Raw genomic sequence first — 13,100 nt, forward strand, 5'->3', positions numbered from 1 at the left:
GACATTTTAGCTACTGGAATTGGAACATACTTTTTTTTATACTGAAATAGTCATAAATATTGTCAGATAATAAAGTCATAAATATGAATAATTCAAACAAGCGTAGGAAGGCAGTCCCCACTGTGATCCTTGTAATAGCAGAAGATGGCTACATTTGAAAATGTGTAGAAGCTTGATTGCTTAGAATTATTCCTAATTGCAATATGAATGAGAGACAGAGCGATACGTGAAGAAAAAGAGCACTTTTATCCCCAAAATGGGCCCAGTGGCATTAACCAACCCCATCGAATAGCTCTTATTTTGGTTTCTTAGCTACAGGATCTATAGAGGTAGTGAGGAGAGGATTAAGTGCGGCCAGACAAGTGTCCATTACCAAAAAAGTGCTTTTTTTTCTCTTTCTACATTCCACATCTGCTTTTCACCACACAAAGTGAGGTCTTTGAGATGTAAATTAGTACAGATTACCATGTTGCATAGCATTCTGAGCCCCCAAACCCTTCAACATTGATATTTTAATGCTCTGTACCCCTGATGTCAACATAAAATACAGGGCTGGCATGGAGGCACACTCATTATTATGCATGTGATGTCATTTCCGGTGCTGACAATCATCCCTCTTATTGATTATGCAATCAGTCATTATTATCAAATTATAAAACAAAATATATCAAAAGAACATTCAAAATCACTTATGAAAAACTGACTATGCTACTTCACTTGTTGAAGGAAGGACAGACGAAGGATGCGTTGTCTCCGAACATCATTGTCTGTGTGTCTAAATGTGATGTTGTCAAATTCATGACATCATATATGTGAGAAACTAAAAGTATTTCTAGGCTTTGGTTAAATTTGACATTAAATGAAGTTGAATACAGATCACTGAGTTCTCAGTTGTCATGGATACAGTGTACAGACGACTGGCTTCTACCACAGAGCAGAAAAAAAAAGGGTTATAAATACAAAACCAGACACAACTGCTGCTGTGTTTGTGAATTACGGCAACTAAGATGTCAGAAATGTTTGATTTGTAGTTTGGTGAACATAATGTTTTGTTTATCTTTGCAGTAAGTGCTTCTTTCTAGTACCCTGCTTTAACCTGAAGAGCTCATCTGTTGTCAGAAGCCCCCCCCCACTCCCCTCCACACACACACACACACACATACACACACATACAATGCATGAGCACAACGGAACCAGCTGTACAGATAGAAATGCAATGGAATGGGTGTGGAGACAGATTGATTTCTCGTGTGCTGTAAGGGGTCATGGACAAGAGCAGCAGTTTGGTGTCGATCGGTATTCTGACTTGTCGCTGACGTAGAAAAGATTGGGCACTTCTTACAACTGAATTTAGACTCAGAAATTGACAAGGACAACATCTGCATGCTCGAAATGCACCGGAGACAGTGGGATGGCAAAATGCAGCTACCATCTGTGTGGGAGCAGATATTGTGAGAGTCATCATTGTGCATGTGTTAGAGAGTATTCTCATGTGCAGATGCAGGCCTTCCCTCAGCAGTGATGTGTGGGCACAATGGTTGGTAGTTTTCTTGTCTGAGGTGCAGATAGTCCTCTGTGTAGGCCATGCCAGCAAAACTAACCCTCACGTTCTTCAGAAATGTCCAAGTAGAGCAAAATATATTTTGGAAACAAAGCATCTCTCGTGTTTATATTATTCCTCCTGAAAGGACTGTTCAATCTTTTCATTCAGGTATTAAGTTCCAAAATCTAGATTGAACATACTTAAAAGGAGAGATGAAGGGCTCTTTAACCCCATAACTGCTGTTGTGGATCTGGGACAGCAAACCACTGAAGACATGATGCCGCTGGGAGCAAGAACTATAGATAATAGTTTATTAGCAATTTCATACTAAATGAAGAACTTCTTTAAACGTCACATCCTTAGTTCTGTACAAATTCGTTCCAAAAAAATGCTCTTAACCGACTAACATGGCTTCCTGAAGATCAGAACAGGCACAGCTTGGTGAAGAGGATGACTTGTGTGAACAAATGTGGCGTAAAACACACACACTGCCATCACCAACAGTGCACATAATCTTCTGGCATGGTGTGAACAGTAACAACAGTCTATACTGCCCTGCCACTTTCTCCCAGCCTTTTTCAGTCTGTGACATGTGCAGACAATGAGTGACATCACACCACTGTTGAGTCGAGTCCCTCACGGTCTTTCAGTTTACTCAGATCGAACACACACAAGTACACTCAGACAAGTGGATTGCCACGTAGCCCCTCCTGAGAACCCTTGCATCAAAGCAGGTTGCTTGAAGAAGCTTCCTCTTCCTCTTTTGCTGACTTCAGTCAACCACTGAGCACGAGGCAGGAAAGAACATGAAGCTGAACAATCATATAAGATACAAGGCTGTGTTTTAAACTTGGAGCCTTTAAGTGTATTTATGTTGGAGCTACCCACCTAAAAAATTAGAGACCCCACTTATTGCCTATAAGATAACAGGCAATGGAGAGGCACCCTAGGATGAGGTAGAGATCCACCTCACTAAAAATAAAAGACAATTATGCTGGCGTAATGGCCTGCATATCCCCAATGGGAATAGTCTGATTAGATCAGCTGCAGAGATATTCTAATTAGGCCTTGTGATTTTGTCATATAACTCATTATTAACATAGGAAAAATAAGTTCACATTTCATGCTGCATTCATGTTCAATGCATAAGTCAGAAATCCAGTCTCAGTAAAGAAGTGTGTTATAGTTGGAGTGATAATATTTAATATATATATATGATATATATATATATATATATGATAATATATGTTTCAGATTTGAATTTTGTCATGCCATGGTAGAAATTTTCTAATAGCCAGCTACATTCATCTTGTCTCCTCCTCATAAACACTAGGCACAGAGCAGAGGATCACTTCACCACATCCCCTTGGTTACGGCATAATCAATATGACAGACCATGCACGTATGCCAGGGAGAATTGTCTGCCAGGTGTTTGATTTGTGCAGACAGACGTGAATGGAGTTTTTGCGCCCTGTTGCTCTCAGACACTTTCCTGTTAGAACTAATCCCGCCGATGGGAAACGATGTCCACGGAGACAGTGGTCTGAAGTCACCTATTTAACCTGCAGAACATGTTCTGTAAGCAGCTTTAACTGCAGGTAATCCATTAGGATCAGTAGGATGGGAGATCTCAGCCTCACTTTCACTACATGTTATAAAGTACCTGGTTACCTAATTCAGTCTGTGTGTATTTTGGAGCTCCTATAGCAAAGAGGCGTGCTTTAAATTGGTATCCCATAGACTTTTTTTTTCAAATGTTGAAGCTGCATTTTTTTAAATAACTTAACCTAACGTGAGACTGGACTGGAAATGGTATTGGACTACTATTTGTCAGTGACATGTTGCACATGGTTTAAAAATCTTGTGTAAAATCTCAAACATGATTAGTCTTAGCCTAACGCCTACAATTAGTGTCACACCAACTACATAACATGCACCACCAAGCCGAAATGGGCTCATTTGAAGTAAGATTGGGTAATTATGCCAGATCGCAGTTAAGTGATTAATTGGGAAATCTTGGGTGTGAGATTATAATAAAAGCCACCATTAACAGGTTCTTTAAAAAGTAACTTCAATTCATCACTTCTTTAACTACCTTCTAAAGACTGCAATAAAAAGATGTGCACTTAAAAAGACGTATGTGTAGTTGAGATATATATGTGTAGGTCTGATGAGTGCCAAGAGCAGCAGTGGAGGCGGGTGCTTCCTGGACTCCAGAACTTCCTGCTGAGCCCGCTGCAGGTGTCTCGGGCCAAATTTAACTTAACATCTGTGATGGGAGGAGTCAATCTGAGAAAATGCTTTGACACCACCTTCTCTCGTCACTGAAGTGAAACTGCAAAAATACAACCCCATTATACAGCATTAGACATCAGGACATTAGAACAAGACACAATATAATAATAAAAAAACAAAAAACAGATCTAGTGTGCAAGAGCCACATGCAGTTTAATCGGTGGACTCTGAGTCAATATAACAGAAGCATGAATTAAACATACAGCATGTTCTTCAAAGAAACAAATGATTCTAAATTCAGTATAATATTGATAACATTTATATTATGTCCTGCTACAATAATACAGATACTGACTGTTGTTATAAAACCCTTTGCATTATGTTGTAATTATTACAGATCAACCAACATCACAACAAAGTCAAGACTTCAAAGACATTTTTCAAATTGACTTTCAATTAGATTTGCCAGCTGAGGCTCAGCATATCTGCTACTTTTTTTTTTAATACTGATTTGGCTGCAGGATTCAAGTCAAGGACATCTGCTCCCTCATCGCAGAGGCGATCCACTTCTGAACAAATGGACTGCCAGTTGTAATTTCTCCACTTGTTATTCAGTCTGAAATTGTGTCGCACATTTTTCTCTGTGATGCATGGCACACATTGGCACCAAGGTGCATTGTCTTTTGTCCTTTCCAGTTACGCTTGGCAAAACATTTAGGTTAAAGTCTTATTAGGTTAAATCATAGTGGGGCTGCAAAGAAGGAGACCCAAAACAAAACTGATTTGCAGGAATCAAAATCTGCCGCCATAAGTGTCCATTACAGGACAATAGTTTTCCCCCTTCATTTTTTTTTTAAGGGATGTTTTAAAAAATCCCTTGTTAGAGGAACAGTTTGACAAGGATAGTGTCTTTTTTACAGAAGCTTGATGGAGAATATGGCTGTTGAAGCTTGAAGCAGACTGTATATAAAAGTGGAGGAAGTCTGAAAAATAAGGCAAATGCAGAAGTGCCTAAAAGTGCTATACCAAGGGTTTAGCAACAAAAAGGCTCTGGCGCCATAGACTCCAATTCAACTTCAAATTTTTTTCCCACAAGTCAATTTGGTGTTGTTAGCTAGTCACTTCTTATTAGTTTTCTGGTGGTCCATCTGAAAATAACCCCATTACTAAATAGATTTTAGGCCTCAAAAAGCATATTTTTGCAATGTTAAGCAGGCTCCTACAATTTCTTTTTTTTTCGTGATGAACTTTTTATTAATTTATAGAAGGCCGCACTTTTCAAAAGTACTCAGAAAAGAAGAAAAACGACAACTGTGAAAAAACAAAAAACTAAGGGAGAGATCTTTTCTTTACACCATAATCCATGATTTATGAAGATAAAGTCAGGCTCCTTGGCCAGTAGATAGTTACAACACATTTCTCTCCATTCTTCTTGCTTTTCCATTTTGTAAATGGTCATTGGAATTTCCATCCATCCATTTGAAATTGGACTCTCCGATGAGACCACGTCCTGGTAAGTCTTGTTTCCTGACACCAGCAGCATGTTCATTAAATATTTTACTCTTTTCAACCATTTTTAAGTTATATACCATATAGATACATATGTCTTTGGTCTTACACTGCGGGGGCATTTTACATTTTCAAAATGTTGTGTGGCCACGTTGTGCCTCTCCAATAATCTTTGATAATGGGACAATACCAGAAAACATGGTAACAGTTTTAATTTTGGTTTCCACAGTTTCTGGGTAGTGGGATTTCTGAGGTGTAATAAGACGCATTTGTTTTTTCCAACCAAACTCCCTCCATTTCTGTGAGCTGGTACATTTCCATTGATATCTCCATATTGTTGTCCATTTTTTCTCTGATACGTCCCGCCTTCCTTCTCCCATTTCGTTTCAATGCATCTTCTAAACAGTTCTATAAGACATATCCTTGCCTCCTTTAAATTTTGAACCTTCATATTAACATAATGCCAAATCTGCCTGCAGTTAACGAAAAAAGTCTGAAGTATATGTTTAAGCATTTCAAAACTGAGCAGTGTTAGGCTTCCACAGTTCAAAGCATCCATGTTTGTTTTTTCGGTGGGGATGAGTATAGGGGGAGTTGACCTCATGTGATTAACTGCTGGTTGCTAGGTGACAATTCTGGAAAAGAGCCATTCATTCGCTGCTCAGCCCTCCAACAGACATGGGTTTGCAATCAGCCTTCCAGCACCTCCGAACCAACGGCTGCTGTCCAAATCACCTTCTGTACACACAGCCAGTTGCCATAGAGATTTCAGGGACATCCGAGTCAAAAATGACATGAGTGAGGAATTTAAAGAAAGACTGTTTTGCTTCTGACACTCATAGTGGATTTCTTGAATGGACAGTGGAATCAGATTTATCAGCAGAGAACAACAAATCCAAATCATTATGGACTTGTGTAGAATCTACTGTTAGCATACCAGAATAATGCACACGTGATGGGAAAACCCTGGCACAGAACTTTCTGTAGGTTTTTATCCTTAAGATAAATACATTGGTGCTTTTTTTTCTGCATAATCTCTGTCCCAGTTTTCTCCAAGGCCACTGACACAGCTGGCATCGGGGCCACATTTTCCCACGTGGCTGTACAGTATTTCAGATTTACTGTATCTTATTATCTATAACACAAAACATACTGCACATCACTGCAGCTGATCTGTTGTTTCAATCCAACTGAGGATGTTTCATACATCTTGCATATATTAACTTTGATTTGGCTTTTGGTATGTTTTAGTTCACACTCAATATGTCATTCAGTGAGTTTTAAAGGTGCTCTAAAGGTGGCTTTTGCTGACCCGTGCAAGTCGTTTCCCCTTCCCCCCAGTCTTTATGCTAAAGTACACCGGTGGAAGAAGTATTCTTATCCATTACTTGAGTAAAAGTACCATTACAGCAATGTAAAAATACACCATCACAAATAAAAGTCCTGTATGAAAAATCCTATTGAAGTAAAAGTACATGTGTTTTAGCAGCAAAATATAAAGTATTAAAGTAAAAGTCTTGGTTTGGTTCCTCTGACTGATATATTATGGTCTGACATCGTTAGATTATGAATCGTAAAACATTGGTATGTAAGCAGCATGTTACTGTTGTAGCTGCTGCGGGTGGAGCTAGTTTGAACACACAGGGACAGCAGATGCATTTGCGGGGTGTTCAGATGATTACTGTGAGAGGAAAAATGAAAAAACTAAGTTCTGATCCACAAATCCGTTTTCAGTATTTATACTTCTACTCTAATCTTAGATTGTTGCAAAGATATCGAATCATTTGAACAGTCACTGAAATGAAAAATCCCTATTTAGTAGAACAAATCATAGACAACTGCAACGTAACTCAGACATCAGAAGCCAAACAGGTTGGAAAGAAGTGGTTTAAAGCTTGGTATATTAACCATTGTGTGAAATGTTCAATCTTAAAAGTCATTAAAGCTGTCAAATAAATGTATTGTAGCAGAAAGTACAATGTTTCCCTCTGAAATGTAGTAAAGTGGAAGAATTAGTAGCATCAAATGGAAATACTCAAATTGAGTACCACATAATTGTACTCAAGTACAGTACTTGAGTAAATGTACTAAGTTACAGTCCACTGAAAAGCTCTGCTAACAGGTTGCTGCTGTTAACTTCATATTTACCATACACATAAAAAAAGTGGTATTGATCTTCTCGTCTGACTCTTGGAAAAAACTTTAATAGGTGCATTCACTAAAACACCAAACTATTCCTTTAAGTTCCGTTTCTAATTCCTGAATGTGGATCGGATGAGGTTCAAAGAACAGCCCCATTTTGAACAGAAATAATCCCAGGTAACCCTCACAGAGGAGAAAATATAGGTCGATACAACGTCCGCCTCTCCACTGGGTGACACAAAAACCAATCAACTTGACAGTGGTCTCCGATCGGCAGAAGGCTTCCATCTCCCCCTCCCACCCCCCACTACCATTTAGTCTCGCACAGCCCCAGTGTGGCTGGAGCACTGGTCCCATTTCTGGATGAAACACGGTCTCCATCCTAATTAACCCAGATGTGGATATTAATAAGATGAAAGCAGGTCTAGACTAGAAGCGGGGCAGATCGAGAGGAGAAGGTCCTGATTTCAGAATGGTCACACTAAAGTGGGACACCTTCGCCCCTCCTTTGACAGGGGAATAAAGTCTGCTTCTATAAAAGCTACACCCCCTGGCCCTTTTTAATTGGTCCCACCTCTCCTGAGGCTTGAGCGCGATGAGAAGCTGAGAATATCTACAAGGGGAGGCCGTATCGCATGACGACAATAAAGGAATGTCGAGCTGACATATGACAGCTATTACTTTATGTGGGATTTTTTTTATTTATTAGGAATGACAAAGAATCTTCACTTGCACAATGTTTTAGCAATGGCAAGGGTCTAAAGACCAATTCTGTGGCCTATTAAAAGAAACCTATTGAACATCACTCCTTGTACATCTGCCAGTACAAATGATTCTTTCTCCTTCCAGATTCATTTGTGGTGTGAGAAATGGGACTATTATGTGCCAGGACAAGATGATCGCTACAGGACTGCACATCCAGTGGGACACGTCCTATACAGAACAAGCCTCCCCTGATAGATGAAATGGATTGTAAAAGTGAAAGAACAGACAGGGAAGTCAACAAGTTTGGTCCCTCAGCCTTCTTGTTTTTATTGCATCATCTTACATTGAGTGGGAGACAGTATTAAGACAGTGGCTGATCAGGAGACACTCTGAGGACCAAACAGGAAACAATGAAGAGCGCAGACGTGACTCATCCAGCCAATTGTGTTCATGGAGCCACCAACATGTTGCATTGTCTTCTTCTAATAAGTGACTGAATGAACTGAGACGGCAAGGAAACTGACAGCAGACCAACACATGACTAAATAGACATCGGTTTGAAAGAAAATCCCATGAAACAAAACAAAATAAGATAATTTCAGCTGAGAACAGATAAATCCAGTGGCAGAAACTGTGTGCAGTTGTTGGCACCACAGTGACACGCTTTCCTTTGGAGTACATCTGTCCTACTGGCCTGTACGGCAGCGTCGCTTTGCGTGGATGGCAGCTCTACAGGACGTTGGTTAGCGTATCCTCCTGAGTAGTCGAACGTCAGCTCTTCTCCAGCGTCAACATCCCGTCCGGCAAACAGTGCCAGTCTGGGAATGACAGAGTGCACGCGAACCGGCAACATGAACAGGTTGGGCAGGCACGAGTGATTGAGAAAGCGACCTACGTTTCCCACACGGGCCGGGTCCACAAATGTCTCCGTGACGGAGCCCGTACCTGCATGCTCCCTTACAGCGATGATGTAATTATTTTCTTGAGCTCTCTGGGCAAGCTGTCTGCGTCGGGCCTCCCTGAAACCGATCACCTCCCCTGCATACTCACACACAAATGTCCCGCGTGGGATTTTCTCGAGTGTCCGAACTCCCCAGCCCCGGTTGCAAGTGCCGTAGACCTCCAACCTGAGCTGCAACCCTCTCTGCACCACCCGGTTAGAGCAGGCATCGCTGCAGGAGCAAAGGGCATTGCAATCATACACAGGGGAGCAGTACCTGGAGTCTGTTCTGTTGAGGTGCAGGAGCGTGCCGGTGCTGCTGTACGCTTGACCGTGAGTCTGCAGGCAGGAGCAGCTCTCGGTGCAGCAGGAGTGGGAAAGGCAGGAGCATCCAGGAAGGGTGACTTCACTGGGGTCTACGGTGCATCCTGGTCCCTGGATGTTATTGGGGGAATACTGAAAAATGACAGCAGAGTATAACAAAACTGTTTCACTATTATCAGACATTAAACATAATTGATAAATCAAAAAGTCAAAAATCCACATGTTTATTGCTTTGAAAGTGAGGTTTTGCTGCTTTTCTTGAACAATTGAGTGTATTTGGATTTTAGACTGTTGGCCACACAAAACAAGACATCTGAAGACGTCACCTGTGACAGGTATTTGGCAGGCTGAACAATTAATCAAGGAAATAAATTGCAAATCAAAATAGTATATGCAGCTAATTCAAATGTATTTAAATTGATCAGAAAATTGTTCCAGAGCACAGATTTTTGAAACCCATCAACCAACATTACAACCACATGAACTAATACGACCATATACTTTCACAACAATCAAACACCTGATTGCTTTATAATGCAGAAGAAAGTCCTTTAGAGCAGCGTGACAAAAAGTGGAAAATAGGACAAATCCTTTGGTTCTGGAGAGGCAGTTATTTATCCGGTGATGTGGCTCTAATGATTTGCTGCCATCTGCTGATACAACCATGTATTTCACTTGATAGAGTTGAGAACCACCAGGCTTTTATGAGTTTATGGCATTTCTCGACCCTTAGAACTTTTAGACTGATTAACTAAACTACCACCATAGATAAAATAAAAAAAAATCTTTGAATTATGAGTCAGACTTTTTTCTATTATCACATTTTCCTCAGACATTTCTACTCAGTATTGTTTTATGGTGAATTCCCAACAACCTTAAAGCTACTGCAGTAGCAGCAGCCTGCAAGATCACAGACTCACATGTAAAAAGGAGTGTTCTCCACAGTCAGAGTATGCCTCACAAAGGACTGTCACAATCATACATTTTTAGTTGACAATTTATTTTTATGCAAATATTTTCAATTAATGATTAAGTTGTTTTGTACTGTTAATTTCATGCCTCAGTTACAGAATAAGTTAAATTTAATAACACACCTCATGAAGAACAAGATCTGTTTATTGGCACCAAACATTTCACCTTTTCGGTGCACATTCAACAAATCGCTTTCTCAAAGTAATTAGAGTTGTCATAGTACAAAAAAACAAACAAACAAGAAAAAAAACCTGACAATAGTGGACAGGTGGACAAGGAGCAGTTAGGATTAGAAGAACTACACAGATCAACAGTAACATTAAAACCACTGGCAGGTGAAGCATGAAATATAACAACAGTCCAGCAAATATCCTCATTTCGGAAACTGTAATTTGTGGTATTGTTGAATTGCACTGAGTTAAACTGAGAGGTGTTCCTAATATTTTGTAAATTATTTTAAAGGGGAGGGACAACATATCAAGAACACCTATCCGTATATCTAGGCAGCTCAACGGCTCCACGGATTATAGTCTCCAAAAGGACCTTTAAGATAAATCAATGCCTCCAAAGGAGAGAAGAGGCCTTGTCAGAGCTAAAGTGGACCAGAAAAAAAGAACCCTTTTGTATTGGTCCGTTTTCAGCGGCTTGAAATGATCATGATGTTCTTTTCTTTCTTTTTTTAAACACCACATGATAACCCTGTTTGTCTGTACTTAAGCAGATACAGCTGGGATGAGTTCACTATCAGGCAACATATCCACTGCAGACTTCTAGGCCTCAACATTGGAAAAAGCACAGGTGTAAATAGTGAAGACTTCTTTAAAAAAAAAAAAAGGTGCTCATCATCGTAACATCGTGCATGTTTGCTCACTGTCACACTGCCACGTGTTGCTGGCACACTTTAAACAGAACAGAGTCATGAACTCTGCTGTACTCTGTATGACAAGTCCAAATAACCGGTCTTGTCGCCGTTTGTCATTTTCAACTCACACCGTATATCTAACTGAGACATCAGCCCCACAACAGGTATTTGATAATAACATTAAATTCACTTCTCGAAAAACGCTTGCGTTGCTAAAACATCTGTACAACATTTACCGCGCGACTGAAACCAGCTCAATGTGTTTAACTCGTTGATTGTGTGGTTCAACTACGGGGAGAGTCACGCACAAGTAGCGTTACCTGAAATGTAGGTAGTGTCCGCCCGTTAATTAAAACAGGAACATCCTCCAGGCAGCTACTTAAATCTACATAATGCTGGTCAGCCACATTCATGTCTGAAGCGCCAGTCAGCGGCGGATCAGCTGCGGATGTCAACAAACTCAAAACCGGGCGCTGCAACTTCCGGCAGTTTTATTGGCAACTATCACCCTCTAGCGGCGCGTTTAAATTACTACACCATTGTGATTACAGCTTGCTGAGGGTTTGACCAGCTGACCTCACTTGCAATGGTGGGAGAAGTATTCGGATTATTTAATTAACCCTCCTGTCGTGTTCGGGTCAAATCTGACCGATTTACAACTTGAATCAATCATAAATGTTGTGTTTTACATCTGATTGCCTCAAGGCCTTGTGATATCCTCCACACTAAGCATTTGAACATATAAAATTGCTGATCACTACTTTCATTGAATTTTTTTGTGGTTTAGTCAACTTTGTAACACCCATGGTGTTCCCGGTCAAAAGTGACCGCCATAGGAAATGAATGGGAAACACTAGACTATGTCCATTCATCAGATGGAAAACAGCCCCATACACACCCACACATCCACAACCACAACCCCCCTCCCACCCTCCTCCCATACACACACACACACACACACACACACACACGCACGCACACACACACACACACACACACACACACACACACACACACACACACACACACACACACACACACGTGTATGCTCTGGTATTCATCCTCCCAGGACAGAGGAGGCAGAGCGAGAGTTGAAAACATAATAAGGATGACGCCAGGGCCAACATGATATGCAACATCTCGTGTGGATGACATCAAGTCCAGCTTCCAACTCTTTTTTACCAGAGTCCATTGAGGGTATTATACTGGACATGACCAACCTGGAGGGGAGGCGTGTGTTTGGGGACACGTGGAGAGCATCGGACCAGGTAGACCTCCAAGCCTACATGGGCCTATTGATTCTAGCATGTATTTCGGTCAAACAATGAGGCTACTGTGGGATGCGGAGTCCGGGAGGCCTATATTCCGGTCAACAATGTCCTTACAACAGTTTCATGTCCTCTCAAGAATTATCCAATTTGATAACAGAGATACACGACCTGCCCGCTGCTGAAACAACAAACTGGCTGCCATCAGGAAGATTTGGGACAGGTGGGTGGAGCGCCTACCACTGATGTACAATCCAGACCCTGAGGTGACAGTCGACGGGCGCCTGGTCCCTTTTAGAGGTCGCTGCCCATTCAAGCAGTACATGCCAAGCAAACCAGGCAAGTATGGAACCAAGATCTGGGCAGCATGTGATGCCAGGAGCACCTATGCCTGTAATATGTAGGTCTACACGGGAAAACCTATTGATGGAAGGCCAGAAAAAAAACAGGGCATGCGTGTTGGACATGACAGCCGGTCTCAAGGGGCATAATATCACGTGATAACTTTTTTACTTCATATGCGCGGTCAGGAGCTGCTGAAACGAAAGCTCACCATGGTGGGGACTTAAATGCTACAAATGTGATGCCTATGTTTGCAAG

At 41.0% G+C, this 13,100-nt stretch overlaps 1 protein-coding gene across 1 annotated transcript; it reads right to left on the reverse strand.

Annotated features, from left to right (window-relative positions):
- Positions 1–8,431: 8,431 nt before the first annotated feature.
- On the reverse strand, positions 8,432–11,664 carry setmar (SET domain and mariner transposase fusion gene). Its single transcript, XM_069714340.1, has 2 exons — positions 11,553–11,664; positions 8,432–9,530 (listed from the first exon to the last, which is right to left on the reverse strand). The coding sequence occupies exons 1-2, from the start codon at positions 11,643–11,645 to the stop codon at positions 8,733–8,735; spliced, it is 891 nt and encodes a 296-aa protein (XP_069570441.1). The 5' UTR covers positions 11,646–11,664; the 3' UTR covers positions 8,432–8,732.
- Positions 11,665–13,100: the final 1,436 nt, after the last annotated feature.

The sequence above is a fragment of the Brachyistius frenatus genome, unplaced genomic scaffold (assembly GCF_029030835.1).
Source record: "Brachyistius frenatus isolate BFR_SWC_R1_liver_20210118 unplaced genomic scaffold, ASM2903083v1 Contig_4, whole genome shotgun sequence".
Taxonomy (NCBI): domain Eukaryota; kingdom Metazoa; phylum Chordata; class Actinopteri; family Embiotocidae; genus Brachyistius; species Brachyistius frenatus.